Source organism: Chrysemys picta, chromosome 11 (genome assembly GCF_011386835.1).
Source record: "Chrysemys picta bellii isolate R12L10 chromosome 11, ASM1138683v2, whole genome shotgun sequence".
NCBI classification, from domain to species: domain Eukaryota; kingdom Metazoa; phylum Chordata; order Testudines; family Emydidae; genus Chrysemys; species Chrysemys picta.
In genome coordinates, this window is record NC_088801.1 from 44,225,769 (window position 1) to 44,244,147 (window position 18,379).

The 18,379-nt window shown below is 38.4% G+C and overlaps 1 protein-coding gene across 2 annotated transcripts in view; it reads right to left on the reverse strand.

Annotated features, from left to right (window-relative positions):
• The window catches only part of TTN (titin), a 307,719-nt gene that overhangs the window by 175,506 nt on the left and 113,834 nt on the right, over positions 1-18,379 (reverse strand). For both annotated transcript variants that reach the window (XM_065560805.1, XM_065560804.1), the window contains exons 116-138: positions 17,067-17,354; positions 15,721-15,813; positions 15,317-15,599; positions 14,763-14,946; positions 14,258-14,347; positions 13,891-14,158; positions 13,082-13,363; positions 12,517-12,795; positions 12,124-12,405; positions 11,735-12,013; positions 10,886-11,173; positions 10,447-10,725; positions 10,080-10,358; positions 9,710-9,988; positions 8,760-9,047; positions 8,310-8,597; positions 7,441-7,731; positions 4,803-5,090; positions 3,400-3,492; positions 2,996-3,281; positions 2,445-2,628; positions 1,919-2,008; positions 1,551-1,818 (exon numbers count right to left, since the gene is read on the reverse strand). In XM_065560805.1, coding sequence (XP_065416877.1) covers positions 1,551-1,818; positions 1,919-2,008; positions 2,445-2,628; positions 2,996-3,281; positions 3,400-3,492; positions 4,803-5,090; positions 7,441-7,731; positions 8,310-8,597; positions 8,760-9,047; positions 9,710-9,988; positions 10,080-10,358; positions 10,447-10,725; positions 10,886-11,173; positions 11,735-12,013; positions 12,124-12,405; positions 12,517-12,795; positions 13,082-13,363; positions 13,891-14,158; positions 14,258-14,347; positions 14,763-14,946; positions 15,317-15,599; positions 15,721-15,813; positions 17,067-17,354 — 5,529 coding nt within the window. The remainder of the gene's footprint in view (positions 1-1,550; positions 1,819-1,918; positions 2,009-2,444; positions 2,629-2,995; positions 3,282-3,399; positions 3,493-4,802; positions 5,091-7,440; positions 7,732-8,309; positions 8,598-8,759; positions 9,048-9,709; positions 9,989-10,079; positions 10,359-10,446; positions 10,726-10,885; positions 11,174-11,734; positions 12,014-12,123; positions 12,406-12,516; positions 12,796-13,081; positions 13,364-13,890; positions 14,159-14,257; positions 14,348-14,762; positions 14,947-15,316; positions 15,600-15,720; positions 15,814-17,066; positions 17,355-18,379) is intronic.

The following is an 18,379-nucleotide window of genomic DNA, read 5'->3' on the forward strand; positions in this document are numbered from 1 at the left end:
ATTGCCTTTTTAAGTAGATCAGCAATTTGAGACAGCAGCTGCTGCTAGCAAGCTCCCTCTGTCCTGAGCCCTTTGTGTGTCCCCCGCTCTATGGAGATGGGGTAAGAGAGGGACAGGAGCAGGGGGGAAGGGGACACCCTGATATTAGCCCCCCTCTTCCCTTCCCCTGCACAGCAAGCAGGTGCCTCCCGGGAGCAGCTCCAAGGCAGAGGGCAGGAGCAGCACATGGCAGTGGGGGGAGGGACAGCTGACCTGCCCGGCAATTGATAGCCTGCTGGGTGGCTGCTGCACAGGGAACTTAGGGGAGCGGGGAGCTGATAGGGGGAGCTGATGGGGGGCTGCCAATCTACCCTGGTTCCAAGCCCCCACCAGCTACCTCCAACGGGCTGCTCTTTCTGCAAGCAGTGGGCAAAGCAGACGGCTGCCAAACATCCTTATAAGGGAGCATTGCGCAACTTTAAATGAGCATGTTCTCTAATTGACGAGCAACGTAACAATGAAACAACGTTAACCGGGACGGTTTTAAGTGAGGAGTTACTGTATATAATTTATTGTAATTCCATAAACGAACACCAGACATCTACTAGGATATTGAAAAAGGAAATGAAGAAAAAAGAAATACAAAGAAATATGTATTCATCATTCTATCTCCTGTGAAGTGCTCCATTTAGGAGTGAAGTTAAGAAGACACAAGAGTATTGCCACAACAAGATTATTGTGAGAAGTATTCAAGAGAAGTCATTAAAGCAATTAAGAAAAGATAAAGAATGCTTGGTGTATAGGCACATTGGAAGTTTGAAATCTCAGGAAAAAATAAACATCTCAGAAAGAGGAGACTAAACAGGATAAACATAACTCAGTTCAAAGTTTCAGAGTGGTATGGCAACACCCATTTTTTCATGTTCTCTGTGTATATATATCTTCCTACTATATTTTCCACTGCATGCATCTGAAATGTGTTAGTCTCTAAGGTGCCACAAGTACACCTCATTCTTTTTTCAGATCAAAGTGTTTCACAGTAATGGGTCATATTAATTACACAAATAAAATATTATTAGGTTATCCTGGCAGTAGTATCTCCTTTAAAGGAATGGATCAGCAGAATTTCCCATCAGGTCCATCTTCTGTTAACTGAGCATCCAGAAACTCTTTCAAGAAACCATAACAAAGAGATTTCCATCTGTTTACAAACCTTCAATGGTTAGATCTGCAGTTGTTTCTAGATTGTGAAGCTTGCAGGTATACTGTCCCTGGTCCTCTGTTCTAACATCTTTGATGATTAGTTTGTGTATTTTCTCTGAGACTTGTGTTGAGTATCTTCCTCCTATCTTAATGGCTTTTCCATTTCTATACCACTGAGATTTGGCATTTGGGATAGAGAACTGACAAATCAGGGTGCAAGTGCGTCCTTCCTTGAAAGCAGTATCATGAAGATTCCGTTCAACTGCAGCTGCTGTTAGCATGTTAAAATACATATTTTAGTAGATATCTGAGTGTTAAATTAAAGAGTATAAAATACTTTCAAATAGAAACTTTAAACGTACACTTACCAATCACAGTTAGCTTTGCACTAGCAATATGTGGACCACAGACAACTCTGAAATTCCCCTGATCTGCAGGTTGGCAGTTCCTGATTCTGAGTATGTGCCGATCACCTTTAATTCTTATTTCATACTTGTTATTAGAATCCAATTTTTGAGTTCCTTTGTACCAGGAGAGTTTGATTTCTGGATAATTAATCTTAATTTCACATTCAAATATAGCATCCTCATCTGCTAAAACGGTCTGGTTTTCAATATCCCTGATGAGAGTAATAGGCTGAAAAATATGATTTTAAAAGGTTCAGTCTTCATTCCAAGATCACACTTTCTATTATGTGATTAAATATTTTACTATCAAGTCAAAGCTATCATGTCACCTCTGTCTGTGTGACTCTTTGATGAATAAATGATACAAGTTCGTCAAATCCCTGTTCTCCTTTGCGAACTCTCTCTGTGATTTCAATTTCCTGGAGAAAGACATGACATAGTTTAACATGAAGTAACACTATTGGGAAATAGCTAGGATTCATGTGTTTATATCTGTCCCTCCTCCCTCCCCCACAACAAGCCTGGAGAGTTGTGTGTCTCTCTAACTCAACCTTCTGCAAACCCATAGCTCACTTTAACCTCCTCACCAGCCCATCTTACAGGTTCCATGTCACCAAGATCCTCTGGACAAAAAGATGGGGACAGGACTTACTTGGACAAAAGGGTCACTGTTGCTAGCGGCACTGCCTCACCCAGTGCTGAGCATGCTGGGAGTTCGGAGAGTGAGACAAGAAGGTCATGATTGGAATCTGAATCTCTTATGCATACAGCTATGTCACAGCTAGGACATCAAGCCTGTTTCCAGAAACCATGTTACTCTTAACATTCCCAGTGCCACAGTCTGACTAGTCTTACCAATCTATGACTTTCTTCCTCTTGGCTTTGCTTTAGCAGTTCAAAGGCTTGCAGGAGGCCACGGAAATCTGTAATTCCATACATGCGAGCATATTTCTCATATTCTTTAGGATCAACATTTTTGAGAAGTTCCATGATATCAGTGGGCTTCTCTTCCTCCTCTTCCTTCTTTTTGGTTGGAGTACTATTTAGGTAAGGGGATTAATTAGAAAACATGCACAATATTTCTCCTTTCTAAGAGATCCTTTGGGAAACCAAGTCTGCTTAAAATTGTTTGGTATAGAGCAAGCCTACAGGTTAGTGTTGGAGGGGCCTTATCCTACAAACTATTAGGCACATAAGTGCTTGCTACTCATGATTTCAAGGGGATTCTTAGTGACTGAAAGACTATTGATATGAATTAGTCTTGGTGGGATCAAGGCCTATATATAATTGGTGTCAATCTGTTCAATATGTTGTGAATACTAATTAATTGCCTCTGGCTCAGAGATACAATTGCATCCCCCACTGTAGAGACTACAGAGTGATCTAGAAAAGATTCTTATGCCTACCTCTTCAGCTTTGCTCTCAGATCTCCTTCAATTACTTCTTCCTTTCTTCGTTCTTCAACTTGAAGTTCGACGCTGGTCTCAATTTCACCATGTTCATTAAAAGCTACACATCTGTACGTTCCAGAATCAGTTTTTGTTGCATCCTTTATTTCTAGTTTGGCTTCATCTCCTCTCTGCTGGATGAAAATGCGACCTCCCTGGTTGAGCTGTCTCCACTTTCCCTTAGTCCATTTAACATTTGGGATTGGATCACCTCCAACTTTAGCAAGAAACGTTGCAACACTCTCTATAGAAAAATACAAAATCAAGAAGCTCATCTTTCACATGTCTAAGGCAGCAGGAGATAATATCAATTTGCAAATACAACAAATAGAGAAGATGACATTTTTGAGGAATGAACTTACTTTCCACAATTTTGATACTCTGAGGCTCTGAGATAAAGTACAGCTTTCCATCCACTGGTGCTTTCTTAGCTGCTGGTGCAGTTGCTTGTTTTTCTGGAAAACAGGTTTAAGGAATTAAGATGGAGGGTTTAATAGAACAGCTCAGGCATAACAACTTTTTTTACTCCGCTGAATGGGAAGGGTTGTACTCTTGGGCTATTTTTATTGTAGCTGAATCCATTTACTAAAGCAGTATATGCAGTCCATGTGTGAAAGAAAAAATGCCAAGTATTTTCCAATGACTTTCAATAAGTTGACATTTGATTCCTAAAATGGAAGCAGACACTGTGGCCTGATTCTGATCTCTGTTACAGAATGTACATTTTAATTTAAATTAATGTAAATGACATCAGACTCAGGTTCTAATTTTTTTTTAATTGATTACTTTAATTTAGATTCTTAAATCCATAGCTGGTCACATAAATAAGTGGCCTGATTTTCAAAAGTGCTGATTAGTTGGTTACCCAGCAACTCCCAAGTCAGGACAGTAACAAAGGGCTTCTCTTTAGCACTCCTTTCTTAAAAGCCTGGCCTACAAGGTTTCTTAGCATTATGATCAACCTACAGCTAGAAGTTTAAAGTGACTAAACTGCTGTAGGCCACTGCTGCCTCCATGCTTGGGTGGTGCTACTTAATATGTTAATGACTGAAGAGCTCAGATGCTATAGAATGGGTAACGAAATAAAGTATCTGAGAGAGAGAGAGAGAGAGAGAGAGAGAGTCTCATCCCCAAACTGTATTAATTTCAATTGAGTGAGGGGGCTGTGTGGGTTGAAGCTGAGATAGCCCAGCCCAATTAATTTCACTGCTGCCTCTGAGCTGGGCAAAGAATTCTTTCTCAATGCACTCCACAGCCTTCTTCCTTACACTATTATCTTTCTGGCTGGCTCACTCCAGACTGTGCTGTGTCTCATGGTGCCACATAGGCATGGAGCACTCTCACTGACAATATACCAAATTCCCTTGGTAATGTCCTACCAGACATGCCTAAACCCTCATCTTCCCCATGGAGCATGCATGCTCTGGAGACTGAAGCCCACTCTGTCGGCTTGGTTTTGCCTCAAACCCTTTGTTTTGTCTGCAAAGTTAAATTCTAAACTCTCAAGGTGGGGGATCTACTGTTCATTTGACATAGGCCTCCTAATGTATACATTGTATATTTATGGTATTATATTAATTATCATTAAATATAATACTACAATAAGGCCAGTATTTCAGATTATGTAATATTTTATGAAGTAATAAAGACCCTGGTTATTTTCTATTTGGTTATGAACCACTTAATACACAGAAAACAAAGATGTGATCATTGTAGTTTCATTTAAATTGCCATCAGAAGACGTGATTTATCTCTTTTACTATACCTTTCACTGTCACTTTTGACTTGCAAGAGTCACTTCCAGCTACATTTATAGCTTTGCACACATATTCGCCTGCATCAGTTTTAGTCACTGCTGTGAGTTCCAAAAGAGCTGTTCCATTAGCAAAGCTAAAGTTGCATTTATCTGAAGCTTTTATTTCTCTCCCAGCCTTCAGCCACTGAATCCTGATTGGCTGTGATCCCTGGACGTGGCAGCTGAGATGCAAAATATCTCCTTCTGCTATTGTCACTGGTCTAAGAGGTTGGTCAAACACTGGTGGCTTTTGTGGTTCTGGAATTGGAAAATATTTTAGTAAATAATCAAGAAAGAAATGTGTGTTATGAACATGAGAGAGAAACACAAGAAATAAATGAAATCTTGACTAACAAGTCAGTCATATCTACAAGTAAGAGAATGATAAGCAATGTGCGTTGATATATACAAGTCTGGTTTCTGAGAATACTAATGCTACATAATATTAGAAAAAATAGTACGGAAAATGTACTTGTTCACATGCATGCAAGAAGAAAGCTTTATATATTCCCTCTTCTTTCAGTGCAGTAGTTTAAATTTGCGCTCATTCTTAAAGAATATTAAAACAACTAAAGCACCACTGTTATTCTTCAAATATTGCATAAACATTTTTTATAATACCAAACAATGCAATATATTACAAAAGCAATTATTGCTGAACTAAAGCAAACTGCCCTGGATGTACAAATTTAGACATATATGCATTTGTTCTGAACCTTCCAACAATGGAGGAAAAGCTGCACATCTTGCATAGCAAAACTATTGCATGAAAAGAAAATGAGTAGAGATTTGACGGATATTATGGGACCAAGTTTTTATATCATTAAATGTTCAGGCTGATCTGTTTTTATAATCTTAATTCATAGTTCACACCAGATATAACTGGTTACCTCATCATCATTGTCATAAATTTTAAAGCAACATTAATCTGACTTTAACCTAGAAAGTCAAATTAATTGTTTGCTTTTGTGGTTTAACTCAATCCCATCCTGGATGCCCTCAACAGCAAGAGTGAGGAACAGTGACAATGCAATTGGTCAGAAAGATACGTGAGCAAATTTATTGATATTAATGTAGGCAAAAAGAAACCAGTATTACAGGTTTTAAATTTCTACTATGTCTTGGGTGACATCACATAATATCTCACAATATTATTTGACATAATATAAAAGGCAAAATAATGGGAAGAGTAGAGGATCAATCCATCCTGATCTTATGCATTACCAGATGAGTTGGAAAAGCACGATTGCAAATACAGGAAGATAAAATGGCCTGATGTATTTTTGGCCCCATCTGGAGATCAGCCACATGTAACTTGGCTACTCCTCAGTTTGGTTGTCCTATTTGGCAGGGACAAAAGGTTTATCCTATGGCTCTTGATGTGTGGAGGAGCTGAGCACCTACTATTCCATATGAAATCACCAGGCAATGCAGGTGTTTGAAAACCAGGCCAGGGTGTTGGACCCACTAAAATATTTTTTTGCTTGGGGTAGGCAACCATGCATTTGCAGCGCATGTATGTCACAACTCTACTCTCAGGTATGCATGACCAAAGGCGTTAGTTTATGTGAGAGTTGCACAGGTGTAAATATAGGCCAAAATAAAACCATCTCATGAACATTTTACTTTGCTCATTCCATGCAGTTCCCCTGCAAAACCCCAATGGAGGTTCAAATGAAGTGTCAGCATAGGCTCATTTTTATGAGTAATCTAGACGTTACTGTTTAAAGTATGACACACATCATATTGCATTAGGGAAAAGAGGAAAAAAACAAATGTACAAGAAAAAGACGTGCAATGGAGTAGACAGTGTGTTTGCACTACACTTGTTAAGAGCTAGATAAATAATTCTAAACACATTATGTACTATGCTCGGAATGCAAATTAAGGGTATGGACTTCCAAAGATATATGATAAATCGGGATTATGTATGCAAGATAGGTCCCAAAGGACAGTATGCAAAAAGTAAAAAACAAAACCAAAAACAACGACAAAAAACCCAAAAGACTCCGACTCTTGCATTAATAATTAAATGTTAAATGAGCTATTTTTGAGAAATGTTGACATTGTCCCACAAAAATCCATCACACTTTAGTGAACAAATATTCCAGGTGTGGTCTGGAATTTGTTTCATTACCAGGAATAATTATGACATATTGCAAACCTCTAGTCATTCATAGCATGCACAGTGTCGGATTATTATTTGCTACTAATATGTATTGATAGCAGCAAGGTTTGTGTAATACCATTCTCTAAATAAAATATAGAAAGCTATAGGAAAGCAGTCACTATTTTGTTGTATACTATTTGTATCATATTCTAAGGTGAAAGGAATAGAAACACTGTGCTCAAATTCTATCCTGAAATACAGAGCTCACATTTAAGTTCATGAGAGTTGTGTCTGTGTATCTAAAGAAGGAATTGGGGCCATTATTTCATTGTGTAAACTGTACTGAATTTAATATTGTTCGAACACAATTATATATGGCCTAAAGATAAGACTCCTAGAGAGAATTATTTGATTAGCTATGGAAGGCGTATATTGACAGCTAACATGTTGATAAAGAAAACTAACACCACAGTGAGGCAAAATATGAAATTAACTAACCTTTAATAACAACGGAAGAAGTACACAATACACTTCCTGCTTCATTGGACACTTTGCAGGTATATAAGCCAGCATCAGCCTGCCCTGCGCTCTTAATTTGCAGAAGTATGTTGTTTTTTAGGAATGATATTTCACAATTCGGACTCTGATAGATCTCTTGATTGTTTTTATACCAAGCAACGGTCAGAGGCTGAGAACCAGAAACACGGCCCTCAAGTTTAAGGATGTTCCCTTCTGTTTCTTCTACTGTTTCAGATAGTTTCTTTGTAAAACTAGGTGGAATTTTTCGTTCTGCAAGAAATGAACATACTCCTTAAATTCTAAAAATAAATTTTAAGATCAAATATTCAGTAGAAGACTTTTCAAGAAATACCTTTAATTAATATATGTTGTTAAAAAAAAAAACAGTTTGTATACACATAAACAGTGCTTTTTTTTTTAAACAAAAAGTATGCAGAGAACACCATTCTTGGAACAGGAAAATCCACACTGCATAAATGGATGTGGAGTTTTGCTAGTTAAAAAATAATAAAAAAAATTATTTATACTGCTTTTAAGAAAAATGCCTTTTTAAAACAAAATCAAGACCCTATGTATAAGCTACAAGAAACAAACCAGATTTTGTATAAACCATTTAAAATGAAAAAGTCTGTAAACTTTCAAAAAAAAAGTAGACTAAAGAAAACATTATCTCCTCTTCACAAGTCTCCCCACACTTTCCTTCAAAGACCTTTCAGTTCCTCCTAATAATACTTCAATACACATTTTCTAATCCATATATTGAAAAGATGGTCTCAAACTTATCTAGCAACAAGCTGGCTTATTTATTTTAGATATAAAGGAATTCATACACATGGATCAGTCAATACCTTTAATACTAAGTTGAGCTGCGCAAGAGTCCTTTCCAACTTCATTGCTAGCATGGCATGTATACGTTCCAGAGTCTGCATTGTCAATGTTCAGAACTGTCAAATAAGCTATGTTGTCTACATAACTAATCTGGTACTTTCGTCCAGTCCGTATCTCTTGGTTATTTTTTGCCCAAGTGACCTTAATTGGTTGTGTTCCTGATATGTGACATTCAAAGTCAGCACTATCCCCAGCAAAAGCATCCGTGGGTGCAATTGGGATGTCAAACAATGGAGGATTCTTTCCTTCTACAGGGTGAAAGAAACAAAAAAAACACGTATAGCTTTTAAAAGCTCAATTAGTTTAAAGCATATTGTTAAACAAATGTTGCACCTATTGTTTTAAGTTAAGATGGAAATTTTAAAATGACCTGTTGATGTTAAAGGGAAATTATTTAATAACCAACCAACCTGTAAGCACGAGGCTGGCACTGGAAGAAGCAGTTCCAATAGCATTGGAAGCTGTACAAGTGTATTGCCCAGCAAGGCTCTTGTCAGTCTGCAAAAACTGGAGAGTGGCTACGTTATTTAAGAAGGAGGTTTGCACATTGTAGCTATCTCGGATATGTACGCCGTCTTTAGACCAGGATACTTCAATCAGTTCTGAGCCGGTTATGCCGCAATCAAATGTAACTGGTAAGCCAACAGTTTCATGAATGTCTCTCAATGTTCGTGTAAATGAAGGAGGAAATTTACGCTCTGCAAGGAAAGAAGTATTGCACAATGAAAGCTTTGGGAAGTTATCCAGCTTTGGTGAACTCTCCAGTAAGCACTGCGTACAAAGATATTCTATTGTGATCTTGATTGGGTAGATTTACAAGAAGATACTGGATGATCCAGTTATTGTTTTTAACCAATTTGCCAAATATAAAACAGTAAGAGGCCCACGAAAGATCAAAGAGATTATATGCTAGACCATTTAGTTTGGGGATTGGTGTGAAGATAGGGCTCTGCCCAGGGATGCTAGGAAGAGTACAACCAGTTGCACCTTTCCTGTCTCATTGAAGTCCATGTTCCAAAGTTGTAAATGAAAGCAGAACTTAGCCTTAATGTTTGATAATGGTCTCACATTTTCTACAGTGGAAAGAGCTAGAAGAATAACTGGGGACATGCCCTAAACTGAAGGGGAAGACACAGAAGCCTCTGTGTCTTAGAGAGAGCACAGGACAATTTCATGGAAATTTCTTCCCAGCCAGTCCTTTGCTACTGAAAGGTAATAAATGCTGCAGGGCCTCTTGACATGGGTACTTTCTAATTGGTCATGTAAAGGCACTGGGTGTTTCTGAAAAAAGACTTTTCTTTCCTGAAACACCACACCCGAAGAAAGTAAACTTTTATTCTTGCTAACATGAAATATTCACCTTGAACAGAAAGCAAAGCTGATGAAGAAGCCTCTCCAACACTGTTTTCTGCTTTGCAGGTATACTTCCCACTATCACCACTATCCACCTGGCTGAAAACCAAAGTGGCAACGTTGTTCTTAAAGTACATTTTAGAGGTAGGAGTTGCTCTTAGTTTTGTATCTCCTTTGTACCATGATACAATAATTTCTGGTGTGCCAGCAACTTGGCATTGTAATGATGCAGAATCCCCAACTGTCACCTGAACAGGTTCCAAGCGTGTAACAAAATAAGGTTGTTCTAAGGAACAAAGACACATCATTAGTACCAAAATTTAAATACCACAATGATCATTAGTATAAAAAAGATACTTTGTGGAATGAGGACACACCTAATACTGAGACTGCAGAGTGACAATTATCTTGCCCAGAATCATTCTCAATGTGGCAAGTGTATTGTCCCTGATCTTCTATTTTACTACTGGGAACTTCCAGAATGGCAGATGTTTCTGTGGTGGTGATGCTGCATTTTGCAGAATGAACTACTTTGTATCCATTTTTCTTCCATAAAACTGCAATCGGAGGGGTACCAGAATACGTGCATTCCAGAATTAATGGTTTTCCTTTCTCCACATTGAGATTATTCAGTTTTTTCACAAATTTGGCTGGTTCTATAGTGAACATTATGAAGATAAAAGTTAAAAGTTGACACCAAGAATTTTTTTTAAAGAAACGCGTGAAACTTCAAGTCTGACAAACCTTTTACAAAGAGCTGCGTTGTGCAAGAAATTTTGCCAGCCTCATTAGTGACCAGACAGGTGTAGTCTCCACTTTGGAGTGGCTGTACATCAAACAGCTCCAGTTCTGCAACCAAGTTTTCCAAGGAGATGTTGCATCTATGTCCCGGTACTAGTTCAACGCTTCCTTTGAACCATTTAACATCCAGTGGAGGGGTGCCTTTTAGGATACTGGTAAAAGTTATATTTGCTCCAGATAAAACTTGCAGGGGATCAGGTTTCTTCACGAAAGAAGGAGGTTCTAAAGACACACAAAAAAGACAAGTGCACTTTGATGAAGAGTAAAATATTCCCATACGAAACACAGGTGAATAGACTCATAGAAACAGACCCCAAAATGTAAGCAATCCACAAAGAAACTGGTTTATATCTGGAAGCTCTGCCTAGTTCTAGATACTAACCTCTAACAGTCAAATATGCACTGCATTCATCAGATCCAGCTACGTTAGTAGCTGTGCATGAGTAAGTTCCCATATCAGATTCCTTTAGTGTGTTCACTTTCAAAGAGCAAGTATTGTCTGTGAGAGTCGTCTGATACTTGTCTCCACTAGTGATCTCATGTCCGTCATGGAACCAGGAAACAGAAATAGGTGGTGACCCAGACACTTTGCAATCCAGCACAACAGAAGAACCAGAGAGACCATTAACTTCTTTCAGTTTTCTTGTGAAAGAAGGAGGTATAATGCGATCTGTATTGGATAAAACACAGCTATAAATATTACAAGAGTATAACTTAAAAGGGAGATGGTTTCCAGGCATCTAGCAGAAACACCACACTTTCCTTTGGCACATCTGAACTGGTGTCAGGGAATACTAAGAAGCATAATCTCCACCTCACGAGGCCTGAGGTACTGAGAGAAGATAAGAACGGGTTGGAGGATACTCTCTAAAGATGTCACTCCCCCTTCTGAGGGTCACCTTTCTCCTTTTATTTTTTCAATGCTTCCTCACAAGGAGAAGAACAGTATTGTACCATCAGGGACATGCAAACTCAGTTGATGAGACTGAACCTGAGCAACATCCTCATCTTTGTGACTGGTGAAAAATGTGATGAAGGATTCAACCTACTTCCTCCCTCCATGATCTCCACAACACCAGCGGGCCCACATAAGGTGCCTACGGTCACATTAGCAGTGAGTCTTCCCAGAGTGGCAGCAGCCTGACATGATACCGAAGGAAGCAGCATTTTGTGTAACACCTCTTAAAGACATTGGAAAAATCAAAGATAATTCACAAGTTAATCAACTAACCTGAAACACGCACTGAAGCTGTACACCTGCTTTGACCAACACTGTTTTTCACCTCAAAAGTATACTCCCCACTGTCTTCTACTTTTGCATTGAGGATCTTGAGCCCAGACACTTTGTTGAAGAAGCTAATTTTGTATTTCTGATTGGTAGACAGCTCTTTCCCATTCTTAAACCACCTAGTGGTAAGCTCCGGTGTGCCGTCCACTGTGCATTCTAGAGTACAAGAGTCTCCAGAGGTGACTTTCATTGGGCCGGGCTTCTCTACAATGACTGCAGGTTCTGAAATGAGATATAAATCACAGCCATATTTGATGACAGGACAGGAGATGCAATCAGTTTGTTACGTGTGGTTAAAATATTCTATATTGTTTTGTTTCCTTGTTACCAACCTAGCACTGACAGAGTGGCAAAGCACTCCTGAACTCCAGCATCATTTTTTATCTGACAGATGTATTTTCCAGCACTGGCTGGTTCTGCTTTTCCAATCCGTAGAGTTGCAACATTTTCTGAATAGGAAATCCAAAGATTTTCACTTTCTGTAATGATTTCCCCTTTGTCTTTCAGCCACAGAACAGAAATGGGCTGGGATCCTTCTATTGTGGCCTGCAGTTCAACTGTATCCCCAACTACAGCAGTGAAATCACTGAGCTTCTTCACAAAAATTGGTGGTGCTGGTGAAGAGAAGATACGTCATGTTAAAACCTCAAGGAGAGTGCACGAAGAGAGTGATGAGAATGAGAGGGTGCTAGGAATAGAACTGATATGTAAATCATTATACAAACCTTTTAGAGTTATAAAGCCAACGCAAGTGTCACTTCCTACATCATTTACGGCCTTACAATGATATTCGCCTACATCTGTGGCATCCACGCTAAGGATGTGAATACTAGCAAGATAGTTCTCAGACATCATTTTGTACTTCTTGCTACTTTTAATTTCTCTTTTGTCCTTATACCATGAAATTTGGAACGGAGGAGTGCCCTGGAGCTCACACTCAAGATGGACATCTGAACCTTTCAAAGTCTCAACTGGGTGAGGCTTCTTGCTGAAAACAGGGGGTGCTATGAAAACAGAAATTTGGGTTTCTGTTAATTCAGTTCGGGACATAATAGAGAAAAGCACATTTAAACAGTAAATTGTATCACTATGTTGGACTGATATGGAAGAGGAAAGATACGAGTCACAATAAGAGATGGCTTTCATGCCATGGCACACTGGTAAGATATGTATCCTGTTTTCTGAGAAGTTTGTATTCAACTATCTGACTAAAGATAATATTTTTACTCTTTAACTGCAAATAAAGTGGAGAAATCATAGACAGAAAGACAGACAGACAGAAGTTCTGACCTTTCACTTTTAATGAGGTACTGGTGCTTGCACTACCCGCTGCATTGCGAGCTTCACAAATGTAGTCTCCACTGTCTTCCACACGGAGATTATGCATTTCAATGACTGCCATAGAATCAATGAAGGACATTCTGTATTTTTCACCATCATGGATTTCAGTTTCATCTTTGTACCAAGTAACTTTGATTTCTGGAGAGCCGCCTATTTTGCATTCATATCTAGTAAAATCATGCTGTTTTACAACTCTAGAGGAGTCTAGCTTTGTTATAATCCTTGGTGGTTCTATAAAACCAAAGAAAAGGGTAAACATGATGATACACTAAATTGCACTGATCCATTAAATGCTTAAATGAATGAACTATCTAATCAAAAGCACAGACTTTGGGGTGTGGGGAATGGTAGAAATATCTACAAAATGTGAATTTACACTAGCCAGTGATATATACGTGGTGGCAGCATGACAAGAATGAACACATAGCTTGAAAGAGAGAGTATTTTAGAAAACAATCAAGAAAGAAAATTGGGTTGTAAATACAAACAAAGACAAGAAATCTGAGACTTGTATTGAATATCTCCCTCCTGTCTTAATGGCTTTTCCATTTCTATACCACTGAGATTTTGCATTTGGGATAGAGAACTGACAAATCAGAGGGCATGTGCATCCTTCCTTGAAAGCAGAATCACTAAGATTCCGTTAAACTGCAGGGTCTATTAGCAGGTTAAATATATATATATTTTAGTAGGCATCAGATAGTATTAAATTAAGAGTGTAAATTACTTTCAAATAGAAACTTTAAATGTACACTTACCAATCACAGTTAGCTTTGCACTAGCAATATGTGGACCACAGACAACTCTGAAATTCCCCTGATCTGCAGGTTGGCAGTTCCTGATTCTGAGTATGTGCCGATCACCTTTAATTTTTATTTCATACTTGTTACTAGAATCCAATTTTTGAGTTCCTTTGTACCAGGAGAGTTTGATTTCTGGATAATTAATCTTAATTTCACATTCAAATATAGCATCCTCATCTGCTAAAACGGTCTGGTTTTCAATATCCCTGATGAGAGTGATAGGCTGAAAAATATTAATTTAAAAGGTTCAGTCTCATTCCAAGATCACACTTCCTATTATGTGATTAAATATTTTACTATCAAGTCAAAGCCATCATGTCACCTCTGTCTGTGTGAGTCTTTGCTGAATAAATGATACAAGTTCGTCAAATTCCTGTTCTTCTTTGCGAGCTCTCTCTGTTACCTCAATTTCCTGTGGAAAAACATGACATGGTTTAACATGAAGTAACACTATTAGGAAATAGCTAGGATCCATCCTGTCCCCCCACAACAAGTCTGGAGAGTTGTGTGTCTCTCTAACTCAACCTTCTGCAAATCCATAGCTCACTTTAACTTCCTCACCAGCCCATCTTACAGGTTCCATGTCACCAAGATCCTCTGGACAAAGAGATGGGGACAGGACTTACTTGGACAAAAGGGTCACTGTTGCTAGCGGCACTGTCTCACCCAGTGCTTGAGCATGCTGGGAATTCAGAGAGTGAGACACGATAGGATTGGAATCTGAATCTCTTATGCATACAGCAATGTCACAGGTAGGACATCAAGCCTGTTTCCAGAAACCATGTTACTGTTAACATTCCCAATGCCACAGTCTGACTAGGTCTTACCAATCTATGACTTTCTTCCTCTTGGCTTTGTTTTAGCAGCTCAAAGGCTTGCAGGAGGCCACGGAAATCTGTAATTCCATACATGCGAGCATACTTCTCATATTCTTTAGGATCAACATTTTTGAGAAGTTCCATGATATCAATGGGCTTCTCTTCCTCCTCTTCCTTCTTTTTGGTTGGAGTACTATTTAAGTAAGGGGATTAATTAGAAAACTTGCACAATATTTCTCCTTTCTAAGAGAATCCTTTGCGAAACCAAGTCTGCTTAAAATCATTTGGTATAGAGCGAGCCTTTAGGTTAGTGCTGGAGGGGCCTTATCCTACAAACTATTAGGCACATATGTGCTCGCTACTCATGACTCAAGGGGATTCTTAGCTAACTGAAAGACTATTGATATGAGTAAGTCTTGATGGGATCAAAGCCAATATATAATTGGTGTCAACCTGTTCAATACATTGTGAATACTAATAATTACATCTGGATCAGAGATACAATTACAGTGTCCCCCACTGTAGAGATTATAGACAAATCTAGAAAAGATTCTTATGCCTACCTCTTCAGTTTTGCTCTCAGATCTCCTTCAATTACTTCTTGCCTTCGTTCTTCAACTTGTAGGTTGGCACTGCTCTCAATTTCACCATGTTCATTAAAAGCTACACATCTGTACATTCCAGAATCGGTTTTTGTTGCATCCTTTATTTCTAGTTTGGCTTCATCTTCTCTCTGCTGGATGATAATACGACCTCCCTGGTTGAGTTGTCTCCACTTTCCCTTAGTCCATTTAACATTTGGGATTGGATCACCTCCAACTTTAGCAATAAACGTTGCAACACTCTCTATAGAAAAATACAAAATCAAGAAGCTCATCTTTCACATGTCTAAGACAGCAGGATATATTATCATACAACTAATACAACAAATAGAGAAGATGACATATTTTTGGAAGAACGAGCTTACTTTCCATAACTTTGAGATTCTGAGGCTCTGAGATAAAGTACAGCTTTCCATCCACTGGTGTTTTCTTAGCTGCTGGTGCAGCTGCTGGTTTTTCTGGAAAATAGGTTTAAGGAATTAAGATAGAGGGTTTAATAGAACAGCTCACTTTCAGGCATAACAACTTTTTTCAATCCCCTGAATGGGAATATTTTTTATTGTAGCTGAATCCATTTACTAAAGCAGCATATGCGGTGCATGTGTGAAAGAAAAAATGCCAAGTACTTTTTGATGACTTTCAATAAGTTGTCATCTGATATCCTAAGATGGAAGCAGACACTGTAGGGCTTATTCTTATCTCTGTCACACCATGTAAAATTTACATAGAAGTAAACATCATCAGAATCAGATTTTAGGATTTTCAAAAATGGATTACTTTAATTTAGGCTCTTAAATCCACAGTTTGGCACATAAATAAGTGGCCTGATTTTCAAAAGTTCTCATCAGCTATTACCCAGCAGCTTCCACACAGGACAGTACCAAGGGGCTTCTCTTTGGTACTCATTTCTTAAAGACCTGGCCTACAAGGTGTCTTAGTTTTAGCTAGAAGATTGAAGTGTCTGAGCGACTTCTAGGCCCATTGCTGCCTCTGTTCTAGAGGTGATGCTACCTTAATATGTTAATGACTGTGAAGAGCTCGGTGCAATAATGATGGGGGGATAAATATTTGATAGAGATAGAGAGTTATCTGTATTAACTTAAATTTAGTGAGGGTGCTGTCTTGGTTGAAGCTGAGATAGCCCAGCCCAATTAATTGCACTGCTGCCTCTGAGCTAGGCAAAGAATTCTTTCTTAATGTGCTTCTTTCTTACTCTACTATTTTTCTGGCTGGCTCACACCAGACTTTGCTGTGTCTCATGGTGCCACATAGGCATGGAGCACTCTCCCTGACAATATACCAGATTATCTTAGTAATGTCCTACCAGACATGCCTAAACCCTCATCTTCCCCATGGAGCATGCATGCTCTGGAGACTGAAGCCCACTCTGTCAGCTTAGTCTTGCCTCAAACCCTTTGTTTTGTCTGCAAGATTAAATTCTAAACCCTCAGGGTGCAGATCTACTGTTCATTTGACACAGGCCTCCTAATGTATATTTTGTATATTTATGGTGTTATATTAATTATAATTAAATATAATGCTACAATAAGGCCAGTATTTCAGATTATGTAATATTTTTATGAAGTAACAAAGACACTGGTTATTTTCTATTTGATTATGAACCACTTAATTCACAGAAAACAAAGATGTGATCATTGTAGTTTTGGTTTAAATTGCCATCACAAGATGTGATTTCTCTCTTTTACTATACCTTTCACTGTCACTTTTGACTTGCAAGAGTCACTTCCAGCTACATTTGTAGCTTTGCACACATATTCGCCTGCATCAGTTTTAGTCACTGCTGTGAGTTCCAAAAGAGCTGTTCCATTAGCAAAGCTAAAGTTGCATTTATCTGAAGCTTTTATTTCTCTCCCAGCCTTCAGCCACTGAATCCTGATTGGCTGTGATCCGTGGACGTGGCAGCTGAACTGCAAAATATCTCCTTCTGCTATTGTCACTGGTCTAAGAGGTTGGTCAAACACTGGTGGCTTTTGTGGTTCTGGAATTGGAAAATATTTTAGTAAATAATCAAGAAAGAAATGTGTGTTATGAACATGAGAGAGAAACATAAGAAATAAATGAAATCTTGACTCTAACAAGTCAGTCATATCTACAAGTAAGAGAATGATAAGCAATGTGCGTTGATATATACAAGTCTGGTTTCTGAGAATACTAATGCTACATAGTATTAGAAAAAATAGTATGCAAAATGTACTTTTTCACAAGTATGCAAGAAGAGAGCTTTATGTATTCCATCTTCTATCAATGCAGTAATTATTTAGCACTCATTCTTAAAGAATATTAAAATAACTAAAGCACTTGAGCTAAGACTTCAAAAAAAGCAGACTTCAACAAAACTTAGAGTACTGGTCGGTATGGTCCCATGGGAAGAATATCCAAGGGAAAAAAGAGTTGAGGAGAAATGGCAGTTTCTCGGGGAGACAATATTAAAGGCACAACTGCAAACTATCCTGATGTGAAGGAAATATAGGAAGAATAGTAAGAGGCCAATATGGCTCCGTTCAGAGCTCTTTAATGATCTAAAAATCAATAAGGAATCATATAAAAAGTAGAAACCCAGACAAATTGCTAAAAGAATAGCATAAACATATAGAAACAAAATCAGAAAGGCTAAGTCACAAAATGAGTTACACCTAGGAAGAGATATCAGTTCAATAAGAGGAGGAGAGTTAATAAATTAGGATCAAGAGAAAGATGAAGGGAAGTGTCAGTCTTTGTGAACTCCTGGAGGACTTGTGAGGTCCTAGAAGACTAGAGAAAGGCAAACATACTACTTATCTTTAAAAAGGGAACAATGAGAACCTGGGGTATTATAGACCTGTCAGCCTAACTTTGATACATGGAAAGATAATGGAACAATTATTAAACAATCAATTTGTAAGCACCTGGAAAATAATAGGGTTATAAGGAATAGCCGCATGGACTTTTTCAAGAACAAATCATGCCAATACCAGCCTAATTTCCTTCTTTGACAGACTTACTGGGTTAGTGGATGGGGAGAAG